Below are 20783 nucleotides of genomic sequence, written 5' to 3'. Positions count from 1 at the left end.
ATTAATTTAAATCTATTATTCTGGTAAATGAGGGAAATAATATTTTCCACTCCAACAGTTCCAGTTCTTGTCCCTCTGGTAAAATGTCTACCTTTATAAAGCTAGCCCACAACATGCTTTATCTAATTTATCGGCAAAATATTTCACAATCGCGGTTACCAGACCTTTGGCTTGCCGACATTAACAAGATCAATGTTAAATTTAATTCGGCGATAATGTTCTCCCATTTCCCCAATGTGAGTAGGCAGAACCCGTTAACGGTATCTGCAACGTGTAAACTGCAACCATCGTTAACGTGATTATACTCAAACGAGCCAAGCATTCAACTTCCCAACTCGGCGGCTGCTCTGAATTTCATTCATCATCTTCTGGGTGTGCTGGAATATTCATTGGTTTGGCAATACATCCGTACGTTTGTTTCTCGCTTTTCGAGTGTCACTGATTCATGTCCTGTAGAACCTTAAGTCGCTAAAGCTAATAACGCCTAATAGATCACTCCTTAGGAAGTACAATTCTTATACTTAGTGTCCGTTCAGAGACATTTTAGCCTCTATTTCAAAACAAAAACACTCAGTGTTTCATTTGAAGAGAGACTTTAAGTATCTTCCTGTTTTCTGTGAGCTCTTCAAGATAGCAGAATTTTCTAATAAATCTGAAATCATAGTTTGTAATGAGCTAAAGCTCTTCGGTAATGTTACACTTTCTTCCAATGCGGACTGTAACATGTAGTGTGTGTACAGTGAAGAATTTTTTCGGTTTTACGAAAAGAAAATTTTCGGTACTGACACGATTCACACTTACATAAAAAATTATATTTATCTATAAACAAGCTCTTATCAGTAGCTTTATAGTTTCCAGTAAACAAATTTTCAACAAAAACTTCTTTAGCACCTATACCGTTACCGTCACATTAAATAACAATAAAGGAAACAACTAACTTTACAGCTTAATCGTTAAACGATTCACTTCCAAACACATACACATAAACTGCTGCTACAATTTTTACGAGCTTATCAAATTTCAAAATCGAAATCCTCCTACCATCGTATTGCAGTTCTTTGTTCACCCGTAAGTAAAGTAGCGAACAGGTGAGCAAATAGAAATTATGCTGCAAATAATGTGTTGTTGGTGATTTTCCGCTTCAACAGCACTGCTATCTGGCTAACCTTATTACCATAGTAAAGCCAATCGCAGCATATTTGGGACAGACAAATTCAATTTTGAAACACAGTAAGTGAGGATAATGGTGAAGGCGACTTTTCGAGAAGAGACCTCACCCACAATTTTACAAGGAAGCAGGGAAGAAATATAGCGGCCGGAGAAAAGTGAAAACAGGCGAAAAAAGCAAACAAAAGTGATAAAGGCAATCATAAAAATTATCTGCCAACAATGAGTGCAAAATATACCGTTATATTACAGAAATAACAATAGCAATAATTTGCAGTGTGCTTTCGTAAAGTGCCGTACGAAATGAGTGTAAAAATCGGTGATAGTAAAACGCCGCAACAAACTCACAGTGGATGAATCAAATATGACATCACAAACACGAAAGTTATGGCAGAAAAAATTTGCGTTAAGTCAACACAACTCCTAATTTCCTCACATTCAAATTGCTCAGAGGAACGGCTCGAGGTGTAAGTGAGTCTTCGCCCATCGCACCGCAAACTTCCCATCACATTTTGAAAATTCCACCTTTCATGCTGCTCTCATCGCCTCTCTTTCACATTCTTCTATTCGACTCAACCATTTCTGTTGATGGTTTCCGGTTTTAAATTTTCTGGATCACGTATACGCCATGGTTTCCCACAACATGGGTGATGCTGTTGTCGATGTGCTTCCTTCCCCTCCTCGTCATGATACACCACAAATGCGGGCGGTACTCAAATCAAACACTTAACACAACCGAAACCACACAATCACTTCCGTAAATCAGAGTTTCTGCGCGGAGTAGAACTTTTAACCGTTATATTGAAGAAATTTCTTTATTTTGCTGGTTTCACCCTTTCACTATATTAAATGCAAAGAACTGATTGTATTTTATCTTTTTTGGTGTCTCTTTCTAAAATTTATTTTGGTTTTCAATCTCTGTTTCTTTCTCTATTTGCAGTTAGCGCAGCTGGCCCGCATGAAAAACCAATTCTTCACGCTCTGCTCGACAACTACAACAGTCTGGAGTGACCCGTTGTAAACGAATCCGATCCACTACAGCTGATCTTCAGGCTGACGCTAATCCAAATCATCGATGTGGTGAGTTTTGTTTGTCTTTCACTCTTCTTTTTTGGATGTTAGTAGGTGTTACTCGTATCACAAGCTCTCACACATTCAGCAAAAGTTTTAAAATTACATTTTAATACGTCCTCAGGTATGCTACACTGCAATCATTACATGAGCAAACAAAGACAAGCACGAGACAAAAGCGCGCATGAAGAGAATGTCACGAATTTCAAACTATTATTTATTTTATTTTTTGACTCAGCAGAATAACTAAGTTGAAGTCATAAACAGCGAAATGTTAAAAAGTCTAGATATATAACGCCGATAAAGCACGATCAACAAATTTAAATAATGCGAAGCAGTTGGAAAGACAATCATCAAGGTAAGGCATGGTCACAGAGGTGAATGTAAATGCTTTCATTAGCCCAACAGTGCAGCTACGCCTATTGTTATGCTACGCTTGTCGCATTTATTTTCCGCTGAGTACTTTCATTTGTAGTCCCACCAGAGCACTTACATACATACACCCACATACTCTTAAGCATTTTTACTGGCGTTAGTCATTTAATTACAACTTGAGTTGAGTAGCTGACGTGACGTCATCGCCAACATAATTTGAAGATAAGGCCACTTCGAAGCTTCGTGGCGCTTTAATTTTCAAACCATGTTTTCAACCTATAGCTCATTTGCAAGCATATTTAGAAACAAATGGAGGAACAATCCACTACTCCCGAGTACCACAGAAGTTATACATATACGCAAACCCTCACAACATTTATCATTTAAATCCGGAAATTAACGCTTTCTGTCCTCACACACACGCACAACCATTTGGTTTACTTGTGGGTTTTCTTCCATTTTTCCGCATATTCCTTTAATTCACGCTACCACCGCAAACCGCATGCCCTTGTTTTCTTAATCACCTACACACACACACAAACAAATTGCTTCCCATTTTTCCTGCGACCATTTACAAATGTAACATGTGTTTTCTCTTCTAATTTAGAAATTGAAGTAATTTTAAGCAAATTAGCCATTTTGTATTGTAGTTTATCGTCGCCTGTGGAATATTAGAGATTATATCTGCAACTAAAACTACATTTTTATATTTCTTTACGGCTGTATTTTCTACATTTTCATTTATTTTATGGTATTTCTCACTGTTTTCTTCTCCCATTGTGATTTAAACCTTGCTTTGGAAATCACTCTTGGTATGTTGTCTCGTTTCCTTTGTCTTAAGTATTTATCGGTTTGATTCATTTCTTCCACTGAAAACTCAGCGTCTTAGTTACCTTAGGTATTTCGGTGGTGATGACATTGTTAATTCTATTCAAAAGACGCTTCCATAAATATTTATGAGATTATTAAGAACTTTATGCTAAACAAGTGCAAAAGCTTTTATTTTGGCTAAGAAAGGAAATTCGCCGTTATTTTCTATTGAATTTTTGTAAAAAATAGGAAATAGAATGCTTCAGAATGTTGCACTATTTACAATGGAATAATCTGAAAAACTTTAAAATTTTATTTATTTAAACACAGAGACAATAACTTTTTAATATTAGCCAACTCCACAAACTTAAACCAAATATTATAAAGAGTGGTCGTGTTAACCTTCTGATATACAGTTAATTACTGATATTAAGTGAATACTTCAAAAATAGAAAGACGGAGGTCAGACTGGTCAGCACTCACAAACTGGGTAATAGATTTAAGTCCGAATATGCGAACAAATACTTACTACAACATTGTTCAATTTTTCAAAAAATGCTGGCAAATAAGTTGACAAACTTGCATAACTGCCGTCAATATAATCAATACATTTCAAACACTACAAATTTTATCGGAAAAGAGTAAATGTTCACCTTTCGACCTCGTGTCGAAAGTAGTTTTATTATTTCTATTCCGAACTGAGGAGTCATCGGGTAGTTTTACTTTTACTTAGGGGTTATATAATCAAGACTATTTATATATTCCACTGTAACACAGTATCATGTATCAATTTTCTACGTGCTTCACATAGGAACAAATGTGCTCATAAGCGCCCAGCGTGACGTATGAGTAACATTTTCTATCAGTTATCCTAAACAAGCTTAGCAAATCTATTCAGAAGCCCATTCATTGGTAATTGAACTGACTAACCTTGGGTGCATTTGTTATTTTATATTCCAGTAAATTACGTGATTTTCAGGGTGTGAGTGTGTTACCTACCAACTATATCCTTTCCTTTCTCCAAGTTTCCCACTTATATGACTACTGTCGGCGTGTATGTGACAAAAAGTATAAGAAAGGCTTTTCAAGAATAAATATTCAGACACACGGAAATTGCCTCTTTTATCTCTACACTTTCCGCAGTTTACTGCTAGTTTTAGCTTCCCTTGCCATTATGATATATCTTTTTTTGCTGAAAGCCTTATAAGCCGCATTTATTTCACTCAAAATAAAAATAATCCGAAGTGATGTATTGAAAATTAGCCGTTTCAATGACTGCTAATGTCAAACGAAAAACATGAGGATCTGAAATGAAGTGAAAAATTGAAACTTGTCTAGATTTGCCTTCATACGCCATGATCGTCAGCCTTTTTTCGAAAATATGACAATTTCCCACAGAAAAATTCGCTTAACTACTTTTAAACAGTATTAAAACTTGAGCTATCAGCGGTTCAAATGTCATGTATTCCCCAAAAGTGCATGTACATATATGTATGCGTAACGGTATAAGAATGTGAGTTATGAGAATGGTGAATTTTATAAGATACGAGTATTATAACGATTTCTATGAAAGGGCCTCTCACATCCATGAATATACATATATATGTATATGATGGCAGCGTTCAGAGATTGAAGGTTACACGATGAGGAACTTAGTGCTATGAAGTGGTAGAATCGCAGATGTATATGAAACACTAGGCTCTGGTTCATATCGTTGATGATGGGTGACCGATAAGTTCGCTGTTATTTTGGTACATAAGTGGACCATCATAAATGTGGGCTTACAAATAAGAAACAAATTACCCCAACAGACAGAAGAATTGTGGCTGTATTTGCTTCGATTGAGGTGTGAATCCTTTATTCCTACTTTGAGAAAAGAAAAATCATATTTGATGACATTTCCTCACCATGAGTAAAGGGAAAGGAACTTTATATATTTGTATGCTATTAACCATTCATAAGAGGTTTCATTCGCATTAAAACCCTTATTTTCTAATGTGTTTAGAGAACTGTATTTAAATATATGTAAATAATTTGTATCCAAAAGGGACTAAAGTGTACATTTTAAATCAATTATTTGGTTATATTTAGCAATTTTACCATAAAACTGTTTGTGAAAACTGAATACACACACTATGCCCTTTCAAATGTTAACTATTATCACTGTTGTATGTACCAACTACAACTGCATATGCAAAAGCAATTGCTAAAATAACCAACACAAAAACCACAGAGGTTCCACTTCGTGTAAAATCAAATGAATGCCTGCAAACCATCGCTCTGCTATCGTTTTAACAGCCTCTGTTTTTGTTACTGGTCCAACTTCGCGGTGCTAACGATAACAAGTTCCACAGTGACGGTAACGCCAATGGCGATGGCAACAGCTATGAGTGCTGTAAAATCAAAATAAAGCAACCGCAAAGCAAAGCCACAGCCAAGCGGCAAGCAGCTCTGCATCCTCGGTGGTGTTTCATCTACTCGTACTTCCGCTACCACAACGGTCACTGTAACGGAAATGACCCCACACGCGTAGTGGCGAAGCGAATTCATTATATATGGGAATATAGATGTGAATTTGTGTGTGTGTTAACAAATATGGAAGCTAGGTACGATGTTCATCGTACCTTTTTGTCGTCATTGATGCAAATTGCTATATTTTCAACCCCACGCGCCGCTTTTAAAAGCAGGAATAAACAATTAAGCAAACATATGACGGGCACAAATACAGGCGAGAGAACTGCTGTGGGAGATATGAAATAGTTTTTAGTTCACTGTTTAAACAAAACCCATTCGGAGGTTACGCATACGCCCCGCTGTACCGGCTAAAACTGCTATCTGAACGATCATTTGAGTTGCTGTTGCTGTTGATGGTGGCGTTGTGGTTTTTTACCATGTGGTGAATGCGACGCTCTAAAGGAAAACATTTTAATATCTCAAGCGGTAACACGGCTCTCATAAAGGAGTGTTTTAGCGTTAACAAAAACAAAGATTTGGAAGACGAAGCGAGATGCGTCAAATTATCATAGAAATGAGCGAAAAGTAATACGGGCACGGTAAGAGGACATATAACCGTATTTTTGCTTCATCGCGTGAACTAGTGCGTGTGCTTTGTTCCCTTTCACTTCACTTTGGCTAATAAATTGCATGAAAGTTGGCGCGAAAATTTCGCACTTGTTCGCTCGCAGCTTTGAGTTTTGCCAACAGTAACTTCTGTGCTAAATAAAAATCTCATTCGAGCTGTGGTGGCTGGCGCTCAAAACAGAATTAAAAGCTACTTATTGCATTTTTCCTTCTTTCTTATCATTTACCATTCGCTGCTTTGCTGCCGCTTTGTTTCTTGTTTTATGCAATGAAGCATTCCTAATGAGTTTAGTCGCATAAGAAATGTAATGAAATGTGAGCAAGCCGACGGTGAAGTACAAACGAAAAAGTGTTGAAGAACTTGTCATGCAAATTCCAGCATTTTAAGCTATGGCAACAACAATATGAATAAATAAGAAAGAGCTAAGTTCGGGTGTGACCGAACATTTCAAAGCACACATTTTAAAACTCGCAAGAATTAAATCGAGGGAAGTACCTTCAATATTTATTTGTGGTCTAGGACCAGCTTTCACCCGATTTTATTTCTGTCAAGCACAAATTTGTTATATTTAGAACACGCTAACTCACAAATTGGCTGATCGGGCTTAAAGGGGTTTCTCTTGGCAATGTAATTTCCTGAAGTTACGGTGCAAAAGGATACTCACTCATTTACAAAATTACCTTTATTCGGCTTCAACAAACTTGTTTAATTCTACAACAACAACAGTATGGAAATGTGAATCTAAATATTGTTGATATCATGAGAAAGGAGTTCTCAAATTGTCGCTGATTGCTTTACATTGAAAGGTATTTTGGCCAAACTGAACTACCCGGAACGATAAGAATTCGATATTCTTTCAAGGCACCTAAAAGTTTGGCCAAGATTCCAAATAACCTGCACCCTAATTAAATACTTTCCAGTTTTCAATTTACATGAGTCCTTCAATCTCCGCTTAGACTTAGCTATCATCGTGTTCATCTCATTTATGAAATCGGAAAACATTCCGCCGTTGGTGGTTGATCAACTTATTAGTGCATATGTATTTGAAATGTGTATATGTACGTGCAACTCTAACCTTTCCCATTTTCATCCTCATCACATATTCACAGATGTCCCGTTGTTTCTGCAACCTTTGTGCTCTTCAAACCACAACTGAAATCTCCAACATTGTGTACGTTACTTTACGAAACACTTTATTTGCTTCCAAATTTATTTTATTTTAATTTTGTGTTGTTATTTTTGAAGAGTTTCTAAGATTTCAAACTCACTTTTATAATCCCGTACGTTATTCCATCATTTTTGGAAAGCGGCATACCGAATTTCATCCACACATAATTAGCTGCGCAACCAAAAGAAAACCACAAAACTAAAATCCGCAGTCAAGCTGAAAGACAAACAAATTAAATTGAAGTATTTAAAAAGCATAACATATATTTTTTATTTATAATCATGACCCACAAAGAATCGGATAGGCTTTTTCTGCACGAAGTTTACAGGATGTGCTGTAGCAATCACATTAAGTGGGGGTAAGATTTCTATGGTAAGAGATGACTTTTCTTGCGGATTTATTTCTTAAATATGGATTGAATAATTCTATTTGAACCTTTTGTGCACCATATTAGTAGTCAGCTTCGTACGAAAAAAACTCCCTGAAAGCAAGCAAGTTATTTATCAATTTCTGAGTCATTCACAGAAGACCTTGTCAATGCTACAGGATGAAATTGAGATGAAAGATTTTTGAAGCACTCTGGAGCCCATTCTATTTCGCATAGAGACATATGAACGTGCGACCACATACCCATCTGTCGCATAACAGTGATTAATTACGTAATTATGAATTCAAATTAATTTCCAATTGAAATCATATTTATGACTGTGACATGATTAAAATAATTAAATTTTCATTTTGACACTTTTGAAAGACCAACAACAGCAATACTATAAATTTGTACCGAATTTCACCGCCAGCACACGAAAAATAAAGCGACAAATTGAATTAAACAGATGTCAAATTAGTGAAGAGAAAATTTATAAAAAATTGCGAATCAGATTCCGTTAAATGGCTCAAACTGCAGCAGAAACTGTGTGAATTCACAAAGCATGCGCAGCTTTACTGTTTTGTGAAAACATTGTCAACACCAAAGAAAACGAGCATGTTGTTGTTATTGGCGTTTATTTATTTACAGCACGCCAACTAGCGGCAATTTGCAAACATTTTGCAGCGACGAATTTTGTCGACGCTAACGATTTTTGTGCCGCAATTATTCGCCGGACTTATGCAATAACAACAGCGGGAGCCAACGCAGTTGCGAGCAAATCAAAAAGCGCACAAACAAATTCGGACGAAATTTTCCGGTTATTTGCGAAAACCATTGTGGCAACCCTAATTAGCCACAAAGTCCGAGGGTTGCCATATTGTATGTTGTACATTCCGAAAAACGGATTTTTTTCCGTATAAACGTGAGTATATATGTGTGATCTCGTGCCCTTTAGCGTTTTGATCGTTTTTAATTTAGGGGCAACACACTTGATTTGTTGTTCAGATTTTTGAACGTATTCTCTGTAGTTTAAAATTACACAAATGTTTATTTTTTTTGTTAATTTTAATATGCAACCTTCTGCTTAAATGCTGTCAAATGAAATCTCACTCGTCAAATCGTTGCCACAAAAAAATGCGATTTTTCATGCCGCTTTTATTACTATTCTATTTCTCTGTGATTGTTTACTTTCCTCCCTTATTTCTTATTGTTCCATTAAATATTTAATTTATTCTCAAAACCAACACAACAAGAGCCGCTTACACAGATATTAAATACCTTTAAAGGAAAATTCATTATTTTCAAATCAAATTAAGAATGTGAATAATTCTGCGGCAAAAAATCCATTTAGAATGTTGGCGGTTGTTTATGTAATCTAAATAAATAGACATAAGTAATTAAAAACTGCATGACTCGTCAATTTTTTTTAGACTGACTCAGCAGCAAGTAATTTAATTCATTGTAGATTAATTAAATAGATAATCAGCAAGCTTTGTTCCAAAAAATTTAACAATTATGTGACATAATTAAATTTATACCAGTCAATGGTATAACCCTTATGTCAACGGCTGGGTAAGTTTTGCGTTTTCAAAACGCTGTAGCTCTGAACTGGATAATCGGATCGACTTGAAATTTCGCGATATCCTAGCGAAAACTGTTTTACGCAATAGTCTCAATTTTGGTTAGGATTGGATCATCCGTTTGGTAGATAAAGCCCATTTACAAAGTTGCACCCTTACGTCAACAGCATACATACCTGGGTATACCATACCATATGTATAGTAAAACGCATGCAAATATGATAATATTTGAAAAATATAGTTTATTTTGAGTGAAAAAAATACTTATGGCATAAAAATTATTATAAATTATAAAATACTTATTATATTAAAAAAAACTACGAAAAAATTTAAAATTATTGAAATTCAATTACATCTATCGCATTGCGGCAAGTCTTTGGAATGCTCTGCGCACACTGGTTTGTTGCATAATGTGCATGCTTTACGAGTAGGGCGTCGTTTGGAGCAGATGTAGCAATTCTCCTTTACTTTTAGGCGTCCCGTACTATCACGCTCCTCCGCTTCATGTGCTCCATCATCCACAACTCGGATGGGCCTACCTATCATGGCTTCGATGGCGATGGATAAATTATTGTCTATCATCAAAGATTTTGCCAAGTTGTAGCTAGTGAAAAAGTTGTCACATACAATATTTCTTCCACTTTCATCAGAAAGGTTGATATATAAATCTTTGACTATTCTTTCACCAACGTTTCTTTCACGTTCACCAGACGGTGCTATTCCTGTATAGATTTGTCCCTGCATTGAAAAATTAAATTCAATTTAGTTATTTATACATTCAACAATATTGATAGTACCTGCAATGGATAGGACGAAATGGAGTCGCACACCCACCACACTTTTATCCCACATTTGGCAGGTTTTGATGGTATGTATTGCGTGAAGCCAGTTCCACCACGATTAGCATACAATTGTTCAACTACGGTGACGTTGGCTTCTGCCACGTAATATCTACGAAGACAGCTGTTTAGCATCAAAAAAACGTCCGATATTGCTGCTGCTTTGTCAGTTTGTTTGCGTTGCTGGCGTGTGTTTCCATTATCAAAACGAATGAAGCGGCTAATTTCCCAAAATCGTCGTACACTCATTGCAGCACGATATAATGGATGTGATTTAGTATTCCAAAAATCTTTCGTATGCACGTAACCAGAATGTGTAACGCCACTTAGCAAAAGTATGCCCAAATATGCATCAAATTCACTTTCTGTTATGGAAATCCATGATCTCGGTTCTCTTGTTGGATGTTTTGCATTGTCATCATAAAAGAATTGCCTTGCCTTTCGATTTGATTCACGAAAAATTATGTCGCATATTTCGTCTGACATTATCAGTTTGAACGTTTCTGAAATGGTCAAACCTTGCGTTGCCCGTACTGGTACAGATTGTGCACTTCTTAGAATGTTGTGCGTACGGAATCTTACAGGTTGTGGTTGTATCGAAGACCAAACATTACCATCTCTGGCAGTAAAATATTCCCCAGCTTCAATTGGTGCATCTTCAAGTTCTTCATCAGAATCACTGTCGTCCTCTGGGTCATATTCTGGTAACGTGGGCTCTTCTAAGTCTGAGTCATCACCACGAATATCACCTACACATTCATCTAAAGCCTCGTCACCAACTACTGAATCATTATTTATTGAATTATTAGTAAAAAAAATCTGAATCGCAAGCGATTAGTTGAATGTGTACCTGCCGAGTTATAACGGCGTGCCATTTGCCATACAAAACGTATGTACATACCCGGGTGTGTTGCTGTTGACGTGCGTAAAAAAGTTCTGCTGTTGACATAAAGGATAATGGGATATAACAGACGGTATCTAATATTCTTTAGAACTTAGAAATATAGTTTGCTAACCTAAAAATTTAATCCACTTCGATTCAAAAAAATTAGATTGCTGAAATAACAGACTTTGCCTGGATAAAATCCTGGTCTTGTTCCGACAACGTAAAAACGGCTGTCGTGGGAATAGAAAATGTAGTTCTTCTAAGTGGTTGTCGAAATATTTGTGTATCAGATCTATTTCATCTTTCATTTCGGAAAACAATTCGTCACCTACTGACACAAGCTGGCCGCTTCTATTCATTGTTTGCACTTCTGCACGTCTTGCTCAGAGTAGGTGACTCACTGTCAATCCCACCCAACACTTTCCCTTGACGTTATTGTAAGAGACCCAATTCAATCTAATGCAAATCTATTGAAGAGGGATATGGGGTCTTCGAATTTTTTGTAACGGGTGATTTTTTTGAGGTTAGGATTTTCATGCATTAGTATTTGACAGATCACGTGGGATTTCAGACATGGTGTCAAAGAGAAAGATGCTCAGTATGCTTTGACATTTCATCATGAATAGACTTACTAACGAGCAACGCTTGCAAATCATTGAATTTTATTACCAAAATCAGTGTTCGGTTCGAAATGTGTTTATCGACAAATTTTGTTCAGCGATGAGGCTCATTTCTGGTTGAATGGCTACGTAAATAAGCAAAATTGCCGCATTTGGGGTGAAGAGCAACCAGAAGCCGTTCAAGAACTGCCCATGCATCCCGAAAAATGCACTGTTTGGTGTGGTTTGTACGCTGGTGGAATCATTGGACCGTATTTTTTCAAAGATGCTGTTGGACGCAACGTTACGGTGAATGGCGATCGCTATCGTTCGATGCTAACAAACTTTTGTTGCCAAAAATGGAAGAACTGAACTTGGTTGACATGTGGTTTCAACAAGATGGCGCTACATGCCACACAGCTCGCGATTCTATGGCCATTTTGAGGGAAAACTTCGGACAACAATTCATCTCAAGAAATGGACCCGTAAGTTGGCCACCAAGATCATGCGATTTAACGCCTTTAGACTATTTTTTGTGGGCTACGTCAAGTCTAAAGTCTACAGAAATAAGCCAGCAACTATTCCAGCTTTGGAAGACAACATTTCCGAAGAAATTCGGGCTATTCCGGCCGAAATGCTCGAAAAAGTTGCCCAAAATTGGACTTTCCGAATGGACCACCTAAGACGCAGCCGCGGTCAACATTTAAATGAAATTATCTTCAAAAAGTAAATGTCATGAACCAATCTAACGTTTCAAATAAAGAACCGATGAGATTTTGCAAATTTTATGCGTTTTTTTTTAAAAAAAGTTATCAAGCTCTTAAAAAATCACCCTTTACTATAACTCGTGTGGTACCCACATATCTTAGCTTATCTTTTATCTCCAGGCTTGTGCAAATAATTTCAATTGATCCGGAGCATTCAATGAAGTGCTTTCATGGCCGTCGGACTTATCTAGTTACTTCCTTCATTTTACTATTCTTTATGTAAGACATAAGAATTGTCTTCAAAAAAATTTCGATACTTATTTTTCTAATAACACAAAACATAAGAAAAAATGTTAACGTATATTTGCAAATTGGATCGAAAAATGCTTACACTCAATAATAGAAGATACTTTATATGTGCTCTCTCTATTTGCAGTATGAGAAAAAGCAATTGTTCACAACAGACTTTAGACTCAAATTGGTAAGCAAGTGCAATAAACATGATCACACATTACATTAAAAGGAATACAAGCATATCGAGAAACACATTCACACTCGACATACAAAGCTAAACCGAATTAAACGAAAATAAGTAAAGGCCGAAAACAAGAAATAAATAGCGAACATTTATGTATCAATAAAAAACAACACAATGAACAAATTCTACCAAAGTGAAGGGGATAGATTCGATTGGTCGCCGGTATAGTGCGAGCGTTTGGTGATACGATTTGTATTCAAATCTGAACATGTCCGAGCGTCAGATAGTTTGATTAGAGACACATTAATCTTCAGCGTCGGCAATTCATCTGTCCAGGAAGTAATGTGTACATCTATTATGGACGCTGAGTCAGCAAATAAAAACATTGAGAGAACTTTTGAGAGAAATAAGAAAGAATTTGAGACAACATTGAATTCCAAAATTCTATTTATATCTGATATTTCACTTTCTTTTTATTACTTTCTTATGACGCCATTTGATTTTTTTGTGCTCCTATTTAATTTCCTCTCCTTTGGGTAGCAAAACTCATTCCCAAAATCTTAATTTTTTTGTTTGTTTTTCGGTTAAATATCTGCCGTCGGAGTGTAGCTATTGCGATGCAGTCGATTTTCTATGATAAAACATAAAACATTTTGGCCATATATGTATACTTGCAAATCCATAATCCCAAAGAAAGTGAGTTACAAAAATTATTCATTCTTTAAAAACCGGTACAACGATTATGAAATGTTGCTGGTTTCACAGTGTGGTTCATGACTAATTCCAGAAGCTATAAACTTTTTTTACTCCAGTGAAAATATAAGTAATAGGAAAGAAGGCGAATAAAGGAAAACTAAACCAAGAGAACGAATGTAAGTAAATAGCTAAGAAAATATGATAGCCCCCTCCAAATCCAAATCTTTATTATTGGAAGAGGAAAGCAAAAAAATGTCAAAAGCCTGACAACTAACCTTAACTGACAGCCAAGAACAGATAATGAACGCAAAGCACAGAGAATTTATAAACAAAAGAGCAGAAAATAAGGAGGCGCAGAAATTGTATACCTATTCCCTACCCCGTTGGTGAGTGGATAGAACGAAGAGTGACAATTCAAATCCAAAGCAATAAAGGAAAGTGTTAAATCAAAAAGTGGATAAAAGAGAAATCGCCGAAGCAAAAGGAGAAAAATCTAAGCGATTCCAATTACGCCCTAACAACAAATCTGCACTTCACTTAGACGACTAAGCGGCTTTTAGCGAAATTTGATGATGAAGTTGGATTTAATACACTCACACTCTCAAAAGACGCTTAGAAATACGATTTGTGTTGTTTTAAATCACAGTCCTCCTTCCACAGTCAGCCCTTCAGCATCCTTCAACAGCGCGTCTTCTTATGTAATCTCCTCATGGAAGTGCAATTACTTCATTGAAATTCAAGAGCACTTTTTAATATGCGGCACTTTAATATGAGCACTTTTTAGGAAGGAGGAGTGTAACGGTGCGTATGAGTGACATTAACGGCTTGTCACTTACCTATACTTGTAACTGTGCTAGTGAATGATTGATGTAAGTGTGTTTATAATTCATAAAATTCATTTCTTTGCATATAAGACAACAAAAACACAATTCTCATATTTCTTTCCTTTCTTATTTTCACAATCTCCGATCATTTATTTAGGAATTATAGCGTGTAAATTGCGCACATGCTATAAGAAATGTGGCACATGTGACAATAAGACATTATCAACATCTCTATAAATTTTTGTGTGTATGCATATAAGTATATAGAGCTTTCTGAAAGTCGCACCTTTGTTCGAAAACTACGAAATGGGCTCAAAACCTTTGTGAAATTTCCCGTTGTCGCCGCCTTTGTCGAAACACACATAAAATGCTTAATTTGTTTTTGGACTATTGTTCTAACGGTTGTTATTTGTTCAACCATATAGACGAGTCTCTATTTTAACTTTCTTTGCCAAAAATGCCTTTTTGTGGAAATTTGAAACCCAGTTTTGATGTTGTCGATAATAGAAACATATTTGTCACAGATTGCCCAATTCTCTCACTGGAGGAACAGAGCGATTGTTTGTGTTATATTTTGAAATTTAATATTTCTTTGCTCATACTATGTTGCAACATTAACACAGTTTTTACCCTTTTCCACTCTACATGCTTTCCTCTTAGCGCTGCATTCCTAATATTTCATTAGTGATTACGTCACACCCGCTGCCGAGTATACAATGTGCATTTCTTTGAAAGCGCAATTGGTGGCCACGGGCCCCAAAACCTAGCATTCTTCAATCAGTTCACTCAGCAATTCTTACGCTTTGCATTCTGCATATAATTTGGCGGTTGCGCCAAATGTTTTTCGATTACTTCTGACAGCACATGTGTGGGGTGTGAGGGTGGAATACAGAACGCATCGAAATTAATATATCAATGAAGACTTTAAGCCAACATCGATATTAATTATGCTCATTGTTCGCTCTTTCACTTGGAAACACTCCATTCCCCTCCTAGAATCTACTTATGTGGCTATAAATTCTTGCATCTAGTATTTGAGGCAAAACAACGTTGTCGCTTTAATCCTCTTATTCAGAGCAAAGCAAAATATGTGAGAATGTGCTCGCAGAAACTAATTTTTTATAATCCGTTTTATCAATTTAGCCTTACACACACATAATTGTGATTTCTTTTTAATTCATTTCTTTTTTATAAAAGTCGAATAAATATTTGTATGGACTCGGAAAGAACGTGTGCAAAATAGTTGCAGAATAATCCAAAAAAATATAGTTAATGAAAACTTTCTCATTGCAGCTGAATAAATGATCGCTATCAGAGCCTCTTCAAATAGAGGCAATTGTACTCAGCACATCTCCCTCCCTCTCTCATGCTAGCAGATCACCGCCATCAACTTTTGGCGCAATTTTCATGTCTGCAACAATTTACAACCTTTCTGCCTCCCGGTTGTTTTTTGTTCAGTTTTGCAAACCTTGACTTTCTTACACAAATATCCCCGAGATGCATTGTATTCGCCCACGCCACACATATGTACACGCACATTAATTGTACTTATTTTTCACTTACTCACTTTTCCGCATGTCACTCACGTGCTGACTTTCGTCGGTCGCACTAAATGAACTTCCCGTTGTTATTACCTTCTTCCGTCTTTTCCACACTTCGTACATAGTCTCTCTTGGTTTGCCTTTACATATCCATATGAGCTTTTGAGTACAGTGAACATTTTTTCACAATTTTAGTTTCCAACCAGTTTTTTCTTTTTCGATTATTCTTCGCTGCACACGTACGCGTACGCATGAGTGGCATTCTTTTGATTGTTGTACGTTTCGTTAGGTGATTTTATTGCTGTTTGATATTGTTGCTATTGTTGGCAGTTTAGGAAGAAAAACTTTCTAGAAAGGATATTAATTTATTTATTTTTTTTTTTAATTTCATTATTATATTTTCCTTTACACATTCATTCAATTGTTCACTTCACAGAACATAAAGAATTTGGAGGCTGAGCACTTGCTCATGGTTGACTTTCAGGAGAGCTTTCATACAACTAAATGGAAAGTATATAAGCATTAATAGACTCATTTAATTAACAGAAAATTAAATTGCTCGCCTGCAAAAATTAAGAGTCCGATCAATAAAATTCAAATGAAAAGCTCTCAACTAAACTCCAATAGCAAGCGTGACAAATGCAAATAAAGTACAAACAATACCCAATAATGGACCCACAAACGAGTTTTACACGCCGCAAGCAATTCCATCGATGTAATTTGGTGGAATTAATTTAATGGCTTTTTAATTTGCTCGCTGCAATCATCAATTTACTCATTTGCCAAATGCTTTGCTTCCCTTGCTGTAGTCCAATCTTTTTTACATTACCAATTGTTGTCAATGTAATTACCGTTATTACTGTGTCATCAATATGAACAGATATTACGTAGGATTTGGTATCTTAAAAAAATATTTTCTGGCCTAATGCCAATTCGGAGAGAAAAGTACAAAGTGCAAACATGAGAGTTTTACCAAATTATTAAGCTAACTTATATCTATCTGATTCAACTGAATATTATATTATCGAAAAATTATTTTAACTCTCTATTCGATCATACAACTTCGCTCGCTCTTCACTCTTACGGCGGAATCTATGCGGACAGGGTTCATCCACGTTAGGTTCTTTGCTCTATTAGATCACACCTCAAAATAATATTTTATATACTATATATTTTATTATCACAAAATTTATTAGAGAATTTGCTAAAGTAGAATAAGTAACCTTATCATCTTTAAAGTAAGAGAGGCTTAGGAGAGACATTGAATGGCTATCGCATAAACGTATGTCTCCGCATATTTAACCTTATGCCAGTATGAAACGACGCAGACAAATTCTTTATTATAATAATTTATTCAAAAGTTCTTGAGCGTAAAGAGAAGACACCAATGGCTGAACTATTCGATTCATCGTAGCAAAGATCAACAAAAAAAGTGTTTATGAATATCATCAAACATCTGAACTGATCCAGCAAAAGCGGTTAAGTTGCAACAGCAAACCGAATGGATCTACAGTTACATTACAGTCTTACATTCTAAGAAACACCGCCTTAATAATCCCAGCGAATTCTGCGATAATATCAAGGACATTGCCTTTCCAAGAGTTGGTGTTGAAGTGGCTCCTTGAAAGCTCTTGGCTGCTCTGCGGTTCCTAAAAGTTTTGATGATACACACTCACGAATGCACATATTTATAGACTTTGGCTGAAAATTCTGCTGGCATGTTGGATTTGTGGACGCTTCACTTCCACAAATGCAAATGTTGGTGTTTGGTGGCCAACCGAAAATGCGAGTTATGGAGTATATATTCGCAAGCCAATGGCATCTAAAAGACCTTAAGTGATGGAGAGAGCCGCTAATATAATTTGTTCGTAGCTGCAAGTATTGGCTGCAAGTTCGTTAATTTTCGAATGCAACTTTGGAAACCTCTCCCTGTGTGGGACTTACGCTTTGGTGCCACCATTGCCGGAACTGACGTACAAAGACATACGAAATACCCCCAACGGAGTACGTAAACTTGGCAGAAATGTTTTGTTTTGAGTGTTCCTTGCCTCCGCGAAACAAATGCGGCTGAAACCGAAGTTGCTCAAGTTGAAATTACGATTTGTTGCGGTTATCTCTCGCACAGCTTCTAGCCACAATTGTTAATTTATTTTTTGGCATCAGCATTCTTTCAATGTAATATTTCACGTACAAACTTTTTGTGGCGAAAAACGGAAGCGAAACTGTAGGCGGCTCAGTGTCACTGGGGCGTTCGTGTATGTTATAAAGTAGAAAATCCTAATATCTATATGGGTATGTTTCTTGTTGTAAAAATTTCATTTGTCAAACATGCTAGTGTAATATTTTGGCTCGACCAAGCAACTTAGCTTTTTCTTGCTGAGGAATGATATCTAAGCTTTACTGACTGAAAAATACTCCGGATTCTATAATCATTTTCTTTCACGTGCAAACTAACTAAATTAGACGTCTTTGACGATTTGTTGGTACCGATAATGAAAACCTACCCAATGAAACCCTTCAGTTCTCGATCAACAAGAAAGGGAAAGAAAATGGTTCAGCCAAAAATGGTTCAGTTAAAAAAAGCCCTAGAATTTTTTACTTACAGAAAAATTTTGCAAAAGAAATATTTGGACCTGAAATTATTTCACGAAAATATTTCTCTGTCAAATTTTATAATTCATACTCGATACTGGAGCACTGTGTCCACTTACTTGGCAAGAGAGCGATACCAGGTGGACAAGGTTAAATGTGTTTCACTTAACTTAAATATTAACTATTTTTTACTCTGATATCCCCTTTTTCAGGCTGTATTTGCACGCTTCTCTTAATATATGAAAGCTGAATATTGTTGAATATTTAATTTGCCTTTCACTGAATTTTTAATATGGCTTTTAAACGCCGGAGGTCAAATAACTCCATTGGGCGGATAACCTTGTTGCAATACTGAATTAAGAATAACAACAAATGTGTGTGCTTCCATGACGCGTTTTAGTGAGTATTTCCCACTTGGCTAAATCCATGATTTTGCCGCTTTTTCATTTCAAATAAATACTCTCGCACTTTTTTATAGCATTGTGTGAAGGAAGCAGAGGCACACGTCGTTTGGAATTCACTAAAAAATTAGCACATTTTTACGGTTACTCTGATACATACATACACACAAGTATGAGCATTTTTAAGTAGTCGAGGGGGAGAGTCAGTAGAGCCGGATATCCGCCATAGCAATTTATACGTTCTCTTGGGAGTGCTGATAGGCAAGGTTGAGTTGAATGTTATTTACCGTTTTGATTTCATGTGTCTAACAATTACTATTTTGAGCAAAAAAATAGAAGTTTATCAAAAAAATGTGTTTTACTATGGTAGGCTGGGAACTTCTCAATTGACTTATCACGCCAACAAGTGCATCTAAAAGATTTTTAAAGGTTCCAACGTTAACTTACAGTATTTGCATTTGGAACGCTGCATTACTTTCACACTGTACTATCATATATGCCTCTGCATTCTTTTCTAATTAAAATTAATGAGGTAATATAAAGGGTGATTTTTTAAGAGCTTGATAACTTTTTTTTAAAAAAAAAACGCATAAAATTTGCAAAATCTCATCGGTTCTTTATTTGAAACGTTAGATTGGTTCATGACATTTACTTTTTGAAGATATTTCATTTAAATGTTGACCGCGGCTGCGTCTTAGGTGGTCCATTCGGAAAGTCCAATTTTGGGCAACTTTTTCGAGCATTTCGGCCGGAATAGCCCGAATTTCTTCGGAAATGTTGTCTTCCAAAGCTGGAATAGTTGCTGGCTTATTTCTGTAGACTTTAGACTTGACGTAGCCCCACAAAAAAATAGTCTAAAGGCGTTAAATCGCATGATCTTGTGCCAACTTACGGGTCCATTTCTTGAGATGAATTGTTGTCCAAGTTTTCCCTCAAAATGGCCATAGAATCGCGAGCTGTGTGGCATGTAGCGCCATCTTGTTGAAACCACATGTCAACCAAGTTCAGTTCTTCCATTTTTGGCAACAAAAAGTTTGTTAGCATCGAACGATAGCGATCGCCATTCACCGTAACGTTGCGTCCAACAGCATCTTTGAAAAAATACGGTCCAATGATTCAACCAGCGTACAAACCACACAAAACAGTGCATTTTTCGGGATGCATGGGCAGTTCTTGAACGGCTTCTGGTTGCTCTTCACCCAAATGCGGCAATTTTGCTTATTTACGTAGCCATTCAACCAGAAATGAGCCTCATCGCTGAACAAAATTAAAGCGCGAAACACATTTCGAACCGAACACTGATTTTGGTAATAAAATTCAATGATTTGCAAGCGTTGCTCGTTAGTAAGTCTATTCATGATGAAATGTCAAAGCATACTGAGCATCTTTCTCTTTGACACCATGTCTGAAATCCCACGTGATCTGTCAAATACTAATGCATGAAAATCCTAACCTCAAAAAAATCACCCGTTACAAGTATATTTGGAAGTTACCGCGTTCACCTTCTCCTTTCAAAAATTCAAGGGGAGAGCAAACAAATAAAGCTCAAATAAAGGTCAACAACTTTCAGAAGATTTAAAACTTTTCCTCTCAATGG

At 36.4% G+C, this 20783-nt stretch overlaps 3 protein-coding genes across 5 annotated transcripts in view; 2 read left to right on the top strand and 1 right to left on the bottom strand.

The window, feature by feature from the left end:
- Nucleotides 1–20783, top strand: part of LOC105232950 (uncharacterized) — a 249592-nt gene that overhangs the window by 200517 nt on the left and 28292 nt on the right. The window lies entirely within an intron of this gene.
- Nucleotides 1–20783, top strand: part of LOC125778329 (uncharacterized) — a 153919-nt gene that overhangs the window by 126290 nt on the left and 6846 nt on the right. The gene's annotated exons all lie outside the window — the stretch shown is intronic.
- LOC125778330 (uncharacterized) lies at nucleotides 10379–11415 on the bottom strand. 2 transcript variants are annotated; one of them, XM_049455349.1, is made up of 2 exons: nucleotides 11313–11415; nucleotides 10379–11244 (listed from the first exon to the last, which is right to left on the bottom strand). In XM_049455349.1, exons 1-2 carry the CDS (start codon nucleotides 11359–11361, stop codon nucleotides 10394–10396), a joined length of 900 nt encoding a protein of 299 aa, XP_049311306.1. In that variant the 5' UTR covers nucleotides 11362–11415; the 3' UTR covers nucleotides 10379–10393. The 2 variants fall into 2 exon arrangements, with proteins under 2 accessions (XP_049311306.1, XP_049311307.1); XM_049455350.1 differs by having other exon boundaries at nucleotides 10379–11241.

The sequence above is a fragment of the Bactrocera dorsalis genome, chromosome 4 (assembly GCF_023373825.1).
Source record: "Bactrocera dorsalis isolate Fly_Bdor chromosome 4, ASM2337382v1, whole genome shotgun sequence".
In the NCBI taxonomy this organism is placed as follows: Eukaryota; Metazoa; Arthropoda; class Insecta; order Diptera; family Tephritidae; genus Bactrocera; species Bactrocera dorsalis.
Note: the sequence above shows the minus strand (reverse complement) of the source record. Positions and strands in the feature narration are given on the sequence as shown.

Coding starts and splice junctions, on each gene's coding strand:
- LOC125778330 (XM_049455349.1), bottom strand. CDS start 11,361: ATGTACATACGTTTTGTATGGCAAATGGCACGCCGTTATAACTCGGCA. Junction 11,245..11,312: donor ACGCCGTTATAACTCGGCAG/GTACACATTCAA, acceptor ATAATGATTCAG/TAGTTGGTGACGAGGCTTTA.